The following is a 16,774-nucleotide window of genomic DNA, read 5'->3' on the forward strand; positions in this document are numbered from 1 at the left end:
TGTCTGTGGGGTCAGTCCAACTTTATGATTCAATTCATACAAGCCTGGACACAGTTTACTTGGGAGATGCTAAGCTCCCTTGCAGCTCAAGTTAAAATTCTCATAACTAAAATAAAAAAAGTTAGCTGACTTGCATTGTAATACAGAATGGTGATAACTTTCCCTTGTGTTAATTACTGAGATAATGTAAATCTACTGGTCTGCTTTACATGTACAACAATACTATATACATGTGTGTTTTTTTTTGTTTTTTTTTAATTCATTTTAGGTACATTATGTACTGGAAGAACCGATTTAAAGAACAGTCAATTGTTGACTTCTGCAGTATAATAAGAACAAATACAGATGGTCCTGTTGGTATGTACATTATGTATATATAAATTTCTCTAATCAAATTCTCATATTGCAACATACAATATTTGTTAAGAAAAATCAGTAAAACAAACACATCCATGAATGTCGTTATCAACATGTTCATTAAAACTTGGAAATTTAAATGAGTATACAGCTGGATATTGAGTTATAAAAGTGTGAAATAAACTAAATAAATTATTTCATAAGTGACATTGTTTAGATTCAGTTCTAGTACATACAGGGGATCGCTATCAAAAATGTAAAGAGTAGCATACCTCAAGCTGTGGATTTTGGCCATAGTTCACTTGTTATTTTAAATGTAACACTGAGAATGACATTTGTAAATGCTTTAATTTTTATATATTCTTCAGTGACCCATTTGTTATTAACTTTTTTTCACTGTAATGGAATGGTAGATCAGTTATGTAATTAGGAATGCAATTATTTCCTGAAAATATTTAATACTCAATATAGATAATCTAATAGAAATAAATGTTTCTATTTTTGAGCCCACTATGGATATTCATCAAATTATTTACACTGAAAAGATTACATATTGGTATGGAAACAGTGGTGAGGCATAAGATGCTATCCGCTTTAATCACTCTCATAAAACAAATAATATAAATACAAAATCAGGCTTATCTGCTATAAATAAATTGTATTTTATACTCGACCACAATGTTTTACTCCTGTGAATGACTTCACATTTTTGCATATAGAACATGTCATTTAATTCCGTACAGCTTTTAAAGTTTGTAATACGTTGCCACATAAATTGCTTTTGTTTCTAACCTATGTTTTGAAACCATTTAATTTAATAATTTTGTCTTGAGAAGTCCACATAAGACCTTTTTAAATTCCACTCTTAATGATAGTTTTAGCCTTGAATAAAAAAGAGAGAGATGACTTATTTACCCTCCATTATTTAGACTTGCACAGAGTTTGTACAGACAGGTCTTTTTAGATCATTTTCATCTGGTATTTATATAACTAATGAACTGTAACTGAGTTTAGGTTTAGCCTCATTTTCTAAATCATTCCTCCATCTCGGTCAGTTGGACTGATACCACAATTTGCTATTTTACAACCAAAAGTTACAACACGTTTAAACTGTATTTTTTATGTGGGTTAAAGAACAAAAACACAACTTAAATTATTTTTCTTTAACGATTATAACCTATGACTATGTCAAGTGTGTTTTGTTTAACATACAAAAACATAATCTCAAATGTGTTGTTATTTTCACTTACAACAAACAATTGTGGTAGTTGTTCATGAGAGGTGAACTTTACTTATATACCCACTGTGTATATGTACATCCATCCATCTATTATCCTATGTACAGGGTCACGGGGATCTGCTGGAGCCAATACAGGGCGCAAGGCAGGAAACAAACCACAGGCAGGGCACCAGCTCACCGCAGGGTGGACACACACACACGCATACACACACTAGGGACAATTTAGAATCGCCAATGCACCTAACCTGCATGTCTTTGGACTGTGGGAGAAAACTGGAGTACCTGGAGGAAACCCACGCAGACACGGGGAGAACATGCAAACTCCACGCAGTGAGGACCCAGGAAGCGAACCCGGTTCTCCTAACTGCGAGGCAGCAGCGCCACCCAGTGCGTCACCATGCCGCCCCTGTGTATATGTACAGTTTTATGCAAAAGTTTGGACGCCCCTGGCCAAATTACATATTTTTTGACATTTGAAATAAAAAATAGTAAACATAAATTTGATGGGAAATAAAGTAAAACATGGTATTTATTTATTTACTTATTTTTAGTTTTAATTTTTTTAATTTATAAAAATTAAAAAGTTTCATTTCAAAATTTTGAGTACCCTATTAAGTCAATACTTAGTAAGACCCCCTTAAGCAACACTAACATCTAGAAAATGTTTATATAGCCATTTATGAGCCTTTGAAATCTTGTTTTGGAGGTATTCCTTGCAAATTTTTCCATCTATGAGATATTCTTGGGCTGTCTTGAATCTACTGCACATTTAAAATCTTCCCACGGTTTTGCCATCAAGTTCAAGTCTGGGCACTTTGAAGACCATACTATAACCTTCACCTTTGTGTTTCTTGAGAGGCTTCATAGTACATTTCAAAGTGTGTTTTGGATTGTTGTCTTACTGTAAAAACCATCCTTTTTCAGTTTCCTGACTGACATTCTTCTTGAGGATTTGTTGATATGTGGTGAAATCTATTATTCCCTGTATTCATACAATTGTTCCTGTGCAGCTACCTGCCAAATGACCCCAAAGCTTAATAGATCCACCCCCATACTTTTTTATTGGCAAGGTGTTCGTCAAATGCTGCATTTTTTTACTCCTAACAAACCTTTTGTTGTTGCGCTCTAATGGAGATATTGTTTTGTATACTTAAGGCATTATTTTTTGTGATGAAATTACAAATAAGGTTTCCTTCTGATTAGGGCTGGGCGGTATGACCAAAATTCTATATCACGGTATTTTTCAAAATTATACCAGTTTCACGGTATTCAATGGTATTTTTTTCCCCCATGCATGAGTGGATGTTAACCACATTCTCCACTGCAGTTACTGCAGTAGACTGGCTAAGAATAACCTATTCCACTGTCATGAGAATTGTGTGCACATTAAATTTTTTTTTTGTACAATGTACAAGTATTAATACAGGTTTGCATGGCCCCATAAAGTGATAACTTTCAAGGGGTGACACTAATGAAGAGAAGGAATCACATTGCATGACAGCTGCAGTCAAAATATAGAACCTTTTTATTGAACAAATTTTGTAAACAACTTAAAACTATAATTTTGACAACCTATTTTTAACCATCCAAAGAGGCATTTAGACTTAGTAAAATATTCAGAGGTGCTTGTCAAAAGTTGTATTGCACTGAACATGTCTTAGAAAAGGAATAAAGAGTAAATATTTTTTGTAAACCAACTACACTTTCTGTTAATGTTATCAATCGCTGTCCACTGACATGTTACCTATATGGATTGAAATGGCCTTTGGTTATCTCGATCCACCGCTTGCTTTTTTGTCGTAGGCAGTACTTCTAGCAAATGCGTCTACAAGTAACGTCTGATTCAAGTGTCCTCTAGCTGTTTCAGTTTTACCTGAGGACGTGGAGGGTGCCAATCTTAGTTCCATATATTCATGGTACTCCAAAGCATGTTTGCGGCTAAGGTGGTGCAGCAAATTGCTTGTGTTACCGCCTCCGGCGACAACTTTAGCTCCACAGAATTTGCAGTAAATAGTTGTTTGGTCCACATCTGACCTTTTAAAACCAAAATCTCCACCTTTTAAAACCAAAATCTCCAGACAACCGACACAGCTGCTTTTTTCAAAGAAAAATGTTCTTCTGTGTCATCATGTTCAACTTTATCGTCTGCTACAGCTTCAGTTTCGAAATGTTCTCTGTCCATTTTCACTGCTCAGTACCTCCACTAACACATGTACTCCGTTGCATGCATGTTTAGTGGCGTAGCAGTGAAAACGCCCCCCCCTTAAATATTTTCCCACTGCGCCACATTCCGAACATTGTTTAGGCTATTTAAACTGGTATTGCGGTATAAGAAAAATCCATATCATAACAAAAATAAAAAACGGTTTTCGGTATGAACTAGTATACCTCCCAGCACTACTTCTGACGGCTTTTTCATGAAGTTCATGCACTACCACTTATTTCTCAGCTAAAATTGCCTGCAGATTACTTGCAATCAAATGAGGGTTTTTGATTTACCATCCTGCACTCTATACAAGCTGATTTATCTGCCAGTTGTCATGGTCTTCCAGATCTTGTCTTGACCTCCAAAGTTCCCCTTAATTGCCATTCCTTAAAGACATTTCAGTGTGAATAATTCTGGCTGGAAACACTGTGATATCTTTTTATAGCCTTCCTGTTATGTAGGCATCAATTAGTTTAATTTTCAGATCTTCAGCAATTTGCTTAGAAGAGCCAATTGTTGATGAGTGTTGTACATGCTTGAAGAGTCAAAGAATTCATTAGCTTCTGGAATTGTTATCAGTTGAGGATTCCTAATGACAATTTTTGACCAGACTAACATCAAACAGGCTAAACCAGTCCAGACTACGAGCCTAGTGAGTTCTGAGACCTTAAAACTGACTTTTGCCAATACCACGTTTACTCTTATTTATTTATTTATTTATTTATTTTTACATTTTTTCAGTTCATCAAATAAAACACAAATGTGCATTTCCATTTCCATAAAAATGTAATTGTTTTAGTTTTTTTGCTGCTGAAATTGTATTTACTGTTTCTAATTTAAATATCAAATGTGTGTGTTTTTGTGTGTGTGTATATATTCTGTAACTGGTCGGGGGCCTGCCAGCACCCTAGACACAAACAAACCATACAATCACAGGTTCAAATAATATCTCTCTATTATTTAAAAAAAAAAAAAAAACTTGAGACGAGACTTTTTGGGCGACGAGACGTGATCTTTTGAACAGAGACACTTCAGAGAGAAACACTTTCATGTCCCGCGACATAGTCAAGTCACGTCATACTGACTGCCACGTCAGACAGATTTGAAGAGAGACATTTTGAAATGAGACAGAGAGACAGTTCAGAGAGACACTTTCACGTCCCGCGACACATATAAGTATAGAACAAAGAGCAGCTTAAAAAAAATAAGTTAAAGATGACACTTCCATGACTAAGCGAAGTAGAAAGAGCAGCACGACAAAAAGAAACACAAAAGAGATGGAGAGAAAAAAATGCAAAATCTGAAAGGAATGTAAGCAAAGACATTTTATACTGAAGGATTATCAACAGAACAAATAAGTACACGGGGAATCCTAGCAGCGAGAAACAAGGAAGTCAAATGAATTTTCTCTAAAATAGTTGACCTGTTACACGGCAAATTGGTTAAATGCGTATCAATACTATGCTGAAACAGTTGGTGGTGATAGTGCGGAAGATGAAAACATCAATTTACAATATCCCACAGAATATCTACAAATGTTAACACCGTCCGGTCTCCCACAGGCCATATTACTGTTAAAAAAAAGATGTATCATGATGTTATTGCGTAATTTATGTATGAGTGATGGGCTATGCAATGGGACAAGATTACTTGTATTGAAAATTGGTAGAAAAATTCTAACATGTAAAATTTTAACAGGCGACAAGAAAGGTAATGTAGTACAGTGGAACCTCGGTTCACGACCATAATTTGTTCAAAAATCGTAACCTGATTTGGTAGTGAACCGAAGTAATTTTGGATTGTATGTAAATGCAATTAATCCGTTCCAGACCATACAAACTGCATGTAAATAATTTTTTTTTTAAGTTTTTAAGCACAAATATAGTTAATTAAACCATAGAATGCACAGCGTAATAGTAAACTAAATGTAAAAACATTGCATAACACAGAGAAAACCTTGAACAACAGAGAAAACTAACACTGCAATAGTTCGCGCTATAGCACTACCAACCGCTGGCTAAAAACACTTTTTTTTTAATGAGTTTTAAGCACAGGAAAAAAAATGAACATTTAAAAAAATCTGTAATTTAATAAACCACCAAGAAAAGTAACATTGCAACAATGCACGCCACGAACCGATCACTGTAAACAGAAGTGAAAACAAAAAAGCCCAGTGCATTCTTTAACTGCCTTCTCTACCTTATGTGTCCAGCCCTCTCTCTCGCTCGTGCTGCCTGTGTGTGTGTGTGTGTGTGTGTGTGTGTGTGTGTGTGTGTGTGTGTGTGCGCCTGTGTTTGTGTGTGTCTCTCTCGCGCCTGTGTGTGTGTGTGACTCTCGCGCGCCTGTGTGTGTGTGTCTCTCTCTCGTGCCTGTGTGTGTGTGTGTCTCTCTCTCGCGCGCCGTGCCTGTGTGTGTGTGTCTCTCTCTCTCGTGTGTGTGTCGCGCTCTCTCTCTCTTGCTCGCTGCACAGGACATGCACAGGGAGAGACTGAAAACGTACAAACCGAAAGGGAAACTGGCTTGTTCGTATACCGGGTGTGTGGTCGTGAACAGATGCAAAAGTTTGGCAAACTTTTTGGTCATAAACCGATTTGTACATGTTCCAAGACGTTCGTGAACCGAGGTTCCACTGTATATATTCCGCGAATAACATTAGACACAAAAGGAGATGTTGATATGCCATTCGTATTAAAATGTTTACAGTTTCCTGTGAGAATAGTTTTTGCGATGACAAGTAACAAAACCGAAGAACAAACATTTGAAAAAGTCGGTTTATTTATAAGAGACAAAGAAACGATATTCACTCATGGCCAGTTATATGTTGCATTATCACGATGTAAGACCAAACAAGGAATTAAAATTCAATGCGATCGTGAAGAAAAGTTAATTCCAAATATTGTTTTTACTGAAGTTTTAAAACAAAAGTAAAAATAATGCATATGTAACAATTACCAAGAAAAAAAGAATCTCTTTTAAATGTATTTCGGGTTATCCAAAACCGGGGGTTGGCGAGCGAAGCACATTCCAAAATACATTGCATTCCAAACAACGATATACAGTATTATTTACCCTATACAGCTGCAGGCACCTCACACCACAATAAACAGATTTGAGCTGGGAGAAGTTTGCGACTGACTTCAGCTACGTCAGGGGAGGGGATGGGCTAGCAAGCTGCTTGCTGCTTGTGCTGATTGACACATTTGCAAAACAAGAGACACTGATGAGGAGAGGTGCAAAGGAATTTAAGCTGGCCTGGGATTACGAGTTTTTTCGTAGGCTTCAGGGATTCTAATATTAAACTCTGGATCAGAGGGTGTGACGGTGTGAGTCTGCTCCTTGCTCCCTCTTCATTTTCTTTAGGGAGCCTCTTGAACCCGACACCATCGATAATGTAACCGGATGAGCTGAGCTGATGAGGACATAACACACCAAGCAAGGTGGACTCTTCAGACAAGAGTCTTTAGAATTCTCATCCCCGGCACTTCCCTTTTAAAACCGACACCACTCTGGCTTACCCTTTACGGGCCTTGCAACACAGAGAGATGTCCACCAACAGGCACAGACATTCTTCAACACTAGCCCATGTCCCCGCTTCCCAATCCACAGCATTCCATAGGGAGCCACCAGACCCTGCTCCCGTGCCCTCCACTGCCAATTCAGGCTCCACCCAGCAAAAGCGTGCCATCTTCTCACCGCTGCCAGTCACAGGCTGTACCCGGCGAGAGGATCCTCCTGAGCTGAACAATCACTCCTGCTCCTGGCTGCTCAGCAGGAGTGATCCTTGTGCCCCCTCCTGAACGCTGGCCTTACGCTTCCTCCAGTAGGGCACCATTCACATCCGCCTGCTTCTCACCAAACAGTGGCTCACTACCGCTCCTGCTTTTCTCTCCCCCTTTTTGCACTCGCGCTTCCCTTTTAAACTAGGGACATGGCACAGCTGTGGTAATGAGCAGCTCCCGGCGTCAATTAGGGCTGCGGACGGTCCTAAACCTGTGCACCAATTGCAGGTCTGTCTACTCCCATATTGTATATGGGAACCGCTCGCCACACTGCCACGCGCCACACACAAAGACACAAGTGTGCCGATTATTTATTTAAAAATGCCAAACAGCCACGGATCTCACTTTACCACAGAGGGGTAAATCAAGGAAAACTGTGTCTTTGTCCCAAACATTGTGGACGGCACTGTAAACAATTAAGTTTTGTGTCATTTCTAAAATCCGACCTGCTACATTTAGCTGTGAAATCAATTGTCTTAAATAGAAATCAAGTTTTTCCATATATTTTAATTGTAAAACGTTAAAGAGAATATATAGAAGATGCATTTATAAAAGTGATAATTATACAGTGAATTACCTTTTTCTGTTTCGTATTTATTAAGATTTTAGATTTATTGATTCCACTGAATAAAAGCTATATTTGATTGCTTTTTACATAGCACACTACAGATAAATGTCAGCTACCTTTGAAATTGCAATGCACAGTTTTCAAAATATATTTTTTTCTTGGTTATTGTACTGGTCTGATTTAATTTGCATATGCATGACATTTTTGGGGTATTCTGTAAACTTTTATATTTTTCAGTTAATGCATGATCCTCTTAATGAATTCTCCAGTTTTCTTTAATAGTCTATTGAATTCAATTAGGTTAATAGACGACTGTAAAACTTGTCTTAGGCAGATACATTTGAGATGGAGTCTAAGGTTTATTTCTTAATGCAAACTCTCTGAATGTGTGCGTAGATGTCGCTACAACAGTCTGGCCTTCAATCAGTCAGAATCCACACAACCATAAATTGGAGGCAGTATTTATAATAATAAGCATACTCTAAATTAATGGAAATTTAAAATTTGGTGCAATGGTCAGCATTTCTATCTCACACCTTCACAGTGTTGGGTTCAAGTCCCAGTTACAACAGACTAGTGCTGGGCGGTATACTGGTTCATACCGAAAACCGTTTATTTTTTTTATGATATGGATTTTTCTTATACCGCAACACCGGTTTAAATTGCCTAAATGACGTGCGGAACGTGGCGCAGCAGGAAACTGTTTAAGTGGGGACCTTTTTCACTGCTACACCACCAAATAGTGGGCGGTAGCATAGGTATGCCGCGCAGTGAAAATGGACAGAGAGCATTCCGAAACTGAACTAAAAGTAAAGTTGAACATGTGATGAACAGAAGAACTTTTGCCGAAAAAAAGGAGTCACATCCGTCGCCTGGAGATACTTTAGTTTTAAAAGTTCAGATGTGTAAATACTGTTTCTATACTACTGGATAATACTGCAAGCCAAGTTGTACTTGTTTTTGTACTTGCTAGTGTATGCTTTGCTTGTATTCATTCTGCGATGTGCTATCGACTCGTTCAGAGATGGGCGCAACTCTGAATGGATGGCATAATTAAACATGTATAACGAAGATATTTTTAAAGTTCTGTACACTCTGTCGGCTAAGTTAATAACTAGTTTTAATTTCACAAAGACGTTTATCGTGTTGTGATTGGTAATTATCGTGTGGTTTTGGTAGAGAGCAGGAATATCATGAAGTGAATGGATTCTGTGCGGTGATTGCTGCAGGCGCCTGCTCTTAGTGCGGAGGAAGTCAGTTTAAGAAGCGTAGTGATTAACGACTGGGTCGGGGAACACTTAACACAAAGTATTTGATGTGCTGCATTAACTTGTGATGGGGTTTGAGAAAATCTAGTAAATTAAACATTGATTTTAGGATGAAGTTTAGTTTACAACATTCTACTTTAATTATAAAATAAACTGAGAATAAAGTGGAAATGTCGACTTTAATCTTGACATAGTCAACATGTCGAATTTATTCTCGACATATAGTTTGTTTTTTTCTTCCGTGTCCATATTTTTTTTTCTTTACAGTGGCCCTAATGCGCTTCCATAGGGCTATACCACAAACACAATTATAAATGCAAGTTGCAGTTTTTATTATTTATGTATATAGCTTAGCTTGAAGCAAGGTCCATATTAATGCAGTTTGCCTATATGATGGTGCAGTTAGTAAGATGTCATCACCAAGATTGCACTTGTTTTATTTTATTTTAATTTGGTGAATACTGTGTAATGCACCTGGGCTTGAAGCCTTGAAGTAATGGTGCAACTATCAGTAATACTATTATGTATTTTATTGTTATTATTTATTAGTTTAAATATTATGCAGTTTAATGATGGTAAAATTGTTTAAAAAGTCACTTTAGCATGTCAGTGGACAGAGATTGTTAACATTAACAGAAAGTGTAGTTGGTTTACAAAAAATATTTACTATTTATTCCTTTTCTAAGACGTGTTTAGTGCAATCCAACTTTTGACAAACACCTCTGGATATTTTACTAAGTCTAAATGCCTCTTTGGATGGTTGAAAATATGTTGTCAAAATCATAGTTTAAGCTTTTGCAAAATTTGTTCAATTAAAGGTTCTATATTTTGACTGCAACTGTCATGCAATGTGATTCCTTCTCTTTAGTTCCACCCCCTTGAAAACTATCACTTTATGGGGCCATGCAAACCTGGATTAATACTTGTGTGCACATTAAAATGTCTTTTTGTACGATGTACAATTCTCATAACAGTCTAATAGGTTATTCTTAGCCAGTCTACTGCAGTAATTGCAGTGGAAAATGTGGTTAACATCCACTCATGCATGGGGAAAAAAATACCGTCTAATACCGTGAAACTGGCAGAATTTAGAAAAATACCGTGATATAGAATTTTGGTCATACCGCCCACCTCTACAACAGACTATGTTTAAAGTTTCTGTTTTCTTTACATCAAGCTTCCATTTTCTCTAAATCTAGAATATGTGAAAGTTTTTTGGTCATACTTTTCTGTCTGTGCACCCAAGCTCTGGAACTCCTTACCTTTAGTGGTTAGGCAAGCCACTTCAGTCACCACATTCAAATCACATCTAAAAACGCACTTCTTCACATTGGCTTTTAATTCTTAACCTGTCCCACTTGCTTTTTGCTATTTCTCTGTTTTATTGGGTCCCCTGACCTGTTTTTTAGTGTCTCTGTTTTAATTCTCTCTTAATGTTTGTTTTTTAATATTTTGCTTTTAGTCTTGCTTGTTTTAACTGTACAGCGCTTCGGTCAGTTGTAATGCTGTGTTTTTAAGCGCTTAACAAATAAAAATGGTATGGTATGGTATACTGGTTTCTATCCACATTCCTAAGGAATGATATGGTGCTCACTCCAGATTAGTTTATTGCATTCCAAATAAATTAATGCTTGAAAATATAGCAAGTTGTGTATAACTACTTTTATCATGAAAAGTTATGTAAACATAATGAGAGTGATTGTGAGAATGGTAACCAATGTTAAGCAACTGTGTGTTTAGGGTGGGACTGGGTGGAAAATTTCAGTAGGCACAGTTTCAGTATCTACAGATAGCTATGGAGTTTAATATTGTATTTTTTATGCTTGTGCAAAGATCTAGCAAAGAGTGCAAGTCTGAAGCCTGTTAAGGTATACTGAAAGATAAAGAATGGCAGAATATTATCCATTAACCGTCACATAATTTCAGCTGCCATGCTGGTCCTGACAGGTTTCTTGTCTAGGAATAAACTACTTAATCATTCAACAAATGCAGAACCATCAAATTTAGGATTATAGATGTTTTGGAATTTTATTGTGTATGGCAAGTTTTTAATCGGTTAAGCTGTAATTCTTTCTCAACTGTTTTAGAATCTCAAGAAGATTATTTCTTGTTATGTGACGCTTTACCAGAGGACAGAGTTCTTCGAGAACAACTTCAGCAAAAGAGACTGGTAGGTGTTCAGATTGTTTTGATAACAGCTAGGTATGAGAGAATTCTTGCTCCTGTTCTGTTCAATGCTTGCATGGACTGGGTGTTGGGACATTGTCCAGCGGCTGTGGTCTGTTGGTAAATAATGATTCACTGATCTAGACTTTGCTCATGATGCTGTGATCTTTGTAGAGTCAATGGAGGCTCTGACTGGAGCTCTTGAGAGACTGTGCAAGGAATCTGAGTGTCTGGGCTTGCGAGTGTCCAGGATAAAAACCAAGATCCAGGCTTTTAATGACCTCTTGGGCACAGTGTGTCTGTCTGCGGAGTGTCAGCCTTGTCAAGAGGTTTACTTACCTCGGCAGCAACATTCATGTTTATGGTTACTCTTCCAATGAAGTCAGTAGATGGATTGGACAGAGCATGGGGGGTCATGAGGTCACTGGAAAGGGGTATGTCATGCTCCCGATACGAAGGTCCAAGTCTTTAGAGACCTGGTGCTTCCTGTTTTGCTATATGGTTGTGAGACATGAACACTATCCAGTGACCTGAGATAAACACTGGACTCCTTCGTTACTGTGTCTCTTCAGAGAATCCTTGAGTATTGCTGGTTTGACTTTGTGTCTAATGAGCAGTTGCTCATGGAGTCCCAAATGAGACACATTACCTGCATTGTGAGGGAGCATCAGTTATGACACTACAGCCATGTGGTGCGTTTCCCCAAAGATGATGTGATCACAGGATCCTAATTGTTGAGGACCTTAGCAGTTGGACCAGGCCAATGGGACACCCACGTAACACACCCGGCAATGGCAAATAAGTGGTCATTTGTGGGGGGTAGGACTGGACCATGTGTCTGCCTGGGGGTTGCCATCCAGGATCCCAAGCTGTTTTGTTGTGAGGTGGGTGCGGCAACATGCTATACCAGTGCAGTGCATGTTCCCCAAACTGACCTGACCTAGGTATGAGTGAAACTCACTGTTTAAAACTATTATACTTCACATTCTTTGTCTGCAGTTCTACATGAGATGTAATTTCTTTCTTTACTTCAATTTCAATTTTCTGCAAAACTTTCTTCTCACCACTCTTCGCTTGCTTAGAAGCCATGGTTAACTGCAAAAGCACACAAAATACTGTAAAGCACAAAGAGTTCACAGGTAAAGCACGCACATCTGACTGAGAACAATGAACAGGGAGAGGCTGAACACGTGCTTAAATACAGTAATCGGCGCATACGAACCAGAAGGGAAATGAAATAGAGCACAAAGAGTTCACAGCGAAAGCACGCACGCACGTGCAAGCACGCACATCTGTCAGAGAACAATGCAACACATGCCGAAATCATCGGCACGCACAAACCGAAAGGGAAACTGGCATGTTCATATACCGAGTGTATGGTCGTGAACCGAGGCAAAAGTTTGGCGAACTTTTTGGTCGTAAACTGATTTGTACATGTACCGAGACGTTCATGAACCGAGGTTCCACTGTGCCTGGAACTATTAGTCTATTTTAATTTCTTATTTTGTCCTTTATTTTTCTTTTCTTCACTATGTAAAGCACTTTGAGCTACTTTTTTTGTATGAAAATGTGCTGTATAAATAAATGTTGTTGTTTGCTTAGAATGACACTTCATATTTAAAAGTAGATCGCTGTGTTTTTTCCTCTGCAGATTATTTGTATATGCAGTGTTAAATATTATGTAAACTGATTTCATAATTCTTTGATGATCAACTGGACAATATTGTAATCTATTTGTGGAAGTTTGGATATAATAAATTTGTTGTATTTTTATTCATATTAAACTTTTTTTTGTTTTTTTTTAATTTAATTAAAGTTAAACCCATAGGCACAATAACTGAGTCTTGAGAATACTGCAGCCCCCCCTAAACTTCCCCCATGGTGAAGAGGGTTATTTTTTAGACATTTTTTGAAGGAATTTATAGGCACCCAAATACCAATGTCATCTTCAAGAATGAAAAGGAAAGTTAAAACTGGCAAAAGCACTTGGGCATTGAATGGTGGATTCTGGTTGATTACAAACCTTTGCCCAGTTTAAGCTTTTTTTTAACTGAACAATTTCAGATACAGCCTTTTCTTTCAGTCTCTAACTCTAAGGAGTGAACTATTTTAAGAAGCATCCAATTGAGTGCATGTAATGTGTCTTGTTTCTCTTAAGACAGTAAAAATCTCTTGACAGTCTGTCAAATGGAATAACCTGTGTTTCACAAACCAGCAGTAGACTAATGTATGTTGACATAAAGTTGTTTTGTTTTGGTAATTTGTGAGCCCAGAACTGAACAATTATAAAATATAATCTATATATTTATGTAATTGCATATTGTACTAGAAGCATTCTAGTGAGTAATGTGTCTTAACAAATATTTGCTATGGGACCAAGTATTTAATACAGATCCCCTTTACAGCTATGCTGCTTTTATTATCATGAGCCAGGTTTCCATCCAAGGAGTTTTTGCGAAAAAATATTTAGCGCTTCAAATTTTTTTACCGATATAGCTGATGGAAATGCTAATTATCGATAAAATGTTGTACATGTCGACATAATATTTTTCCGTTTAACTTTAGCGCATAAATTCCATATCGATACTTCAGATGTCGCAAAAACTATATTGGAAACACTTTTTATCGGAAAAAAGGGCTTTAACGCAAATAAATGTGTCACAATTTCATCACGTGCAATCAAAACGAGAATGGTGGAGCGGTTCGCATTGTCTGATGAAGAGAGTTTTTTTTGATTAAACGTCGTTATTTTGTATTAATTCAAATTTCAGTTTTAATTAAAAACCTTAAGGGAAGCAGGTTACAGTACTAATTCAGTTGTTATCGCACTGAGAAGGGATGTTGAAAGGTAGGCTCACCTGTACAGATCCGATGCTGCAAACACAGCTGCATCATGGGCACTTCCAGGAGTGCCAACGCAAATGTCTCGTATCATGCACCTGTCATCAACAAGGGCCTGGAGAACAATAGATGGCCACCCTTTGCGATTAATGTAATCGCGGTAGCCTTCCGTCGGGGGAAGAATAGGCACATGCGTGCCATCCAGCGCACCGTAAATCTGTGGCACAAGATGCACCAAGGAATTGCGGTATGCCATTTCATTGGCCTCCGCTACAGTCGGAAGTCTGATATAACGCCGCATTAATTTTTCTTTAACACAGCATATACACAGCATGTACACATCGATGGACGGTAGTTTTACTAGCCCCGAAAGTTTCTCCAACTACTCTATACTCGGCGCAGTTTGCCAGCTTGTAAAGGGCGATGGCAATCCGCTTTTGGGTTGGAACCGGTGGTCGGTGGCAACCTGTGATGGGCGCAACATCAGGACTGATGAATCCACACAACATCTCAAACGTCGGCCGTGTCATTCTAAAATGTTGCAGCCAGAGATTTTCTGTGAAGTGTCTCTCCACCACCTCCTCCCAGAAGGTCTTATTCCGTCGTCTCTCCCATACCCGTGGGTTTCGTCGCACTGGGGTACTTTCTTCGAGCTCTAGGGCTATCAGACAAGCAACTGCTTCATTCTGCTGTCGTCTTCGGATATTATGTACAATTCCAATTATTTGTGAGACTGAAATAACAGTAAGCTGGCAAATTTCAAAAACCTGTCTGAATAATCTCTCCATTTCTTTGTTTCTTTGTTTAGTGGAGGGGGTGTAACGTGGAAAACAAAAGGTAGATAATTTGCGACATACACAATATTATGTATGGAAACGGCTCAAGGACAGATTTTTTTCGCGATACAACAAAACTTATGCGACAGTTCGTTTTGGGGGGGATGACGTCATCACGCACACCATTTTATCGATTAAAAGCCAGTTGGATGGAAACGGGCTGGAGACAGCAAATTTCGCACATTTTTTTTACGTATATTCTGTTTGTCGATAACAAAACGTCGCAAAAAACTGGATGGAAACTTAGCTATTAACTCTACAGTCTCAGATCTATTTAAATCTATTCAAGCACACAGAGGGCTGAGGTATATTGTAGCAGCACTTGGTGCAAGGCACGGACAGCCATGGTACATCCACCACCAAAGAGCATACTTATGAACACACACACATACACTTGGAACAGTTTAGTTTTACCAATTAGTATAACATACAAATCACTGGGGATGTGGGAGGAAGACTAGTATACCCAGAGTAAAACCAAAGCGGACATGAGAATTCCACATGGACAAAGGCAGACCCCTGGATTCAAGATGCGGCAGCGTTAACCATGATGCTACTTTGCCTCCCCTTTTGTTATCATTATTTTATTTTAACTTTTTCTTTTGCATTTTTTAAACATTACTACACGAGAGCAGCTGAACTGACTTATGTGACCTAGCAATTTTTAAAAGTGTATGTATGTGTATATATATAATATATATGTGTGTGTGTATACATGTAATGGGCTGCATTAGCATGCACAAAAAAGGTTAAAGGTTATTTCCATGTTGAAAAGCAAAGAAATATGAGACACAATGTTTTGGCAGTGTAGTATTCATCGGGGGCCTCATGTATAAATGCTCACATTGCCATGTATAAAACTAAACTTAACGTAAAGCCACACACATTTTCACACCAGCTCAGTTCCTGGCATACACACGTTCTCTGCTCGGTTTTGCAAACTGGCGGCACCCAGCGTCAAAGCAGTGCTACTGTTTCTTGCACTACAGTTATAATATAGCACAACCTCAGCCACTTTATAAAGCATGTATTTACATATGATGACGACTGGCTTCTAAGTCGATTTACATTTCTAAGCGCTATCTTCTTGGAGCTCTTCATATCATTTTTATGATGAAATGCAGTAAAGCATGTTTATTACATTATACAGCTAAGTTTTTAACTTCATTAAAATAATATATATTGTTAATAATTAAACCCGTGAGGACACGGTGGACAGCGGTAGCGACAAGCTGGCGCCCCATTCAGGGATTGTTCCTGCCTCGCGCTGTATGCTTGCTGGGATTGTCGTGACCCTTAATGGACAGATGAATGGAATAATTAAACTTGTACTACGAAGATATTTCAATGTTCCATAAAAGTTTTGAAGAATCGGCATTCTACGCTTACTGATGTCTTGGCATCTATTACAGAGCTGATCGTATGGCGATTGGTTACTTGGAGAAAGAAAGGGAAGGACATGAATTGGGGGTTAGTATGTTTGAGAGAGACAGTACTGCATGTAATAAATTAT

General features: G+C 38.1%; 1 protein-coding gene across 1 annotated transcript in view; it reads left to right on the forward strand.

Annotated features, from left to right (window-relative positions):
- znf277 (zinc finger protein 277) overlaps positions 1-16,774 on the forward strand; it is a 127,410-nt gene that overhangs the window by 59,465 nt on the left and 51,171 nt on the right. Inside the window, exons 3-4 of the mRNA XM_051928751.1 lie at positions 269-357; positions 11,506-11,588. Of these exons, the coding sequence (XP_051784711.1) occupies positions 269-357; positions 11,506-11,588 (172 nt within the window). The remainder of the gene's footprint in view (positions 1-268; positions 358-11,505; positions 11,589-16,774) is intronic.

Source organism: Erpetoichthys calabaricus, chromosome 1 (genome assembly GCF_900747795.2).
Source record: "Erpetoichthys calabaricus chromosome 1, fErpCal1.3, whole genome shotgun sequence".
NCBI lineage: Eukaryota > Metazoa > Chordata > Cladistia > Polypteriformes > Polypteridae > Erpetoichthys > Erpetoichthys calabaricus.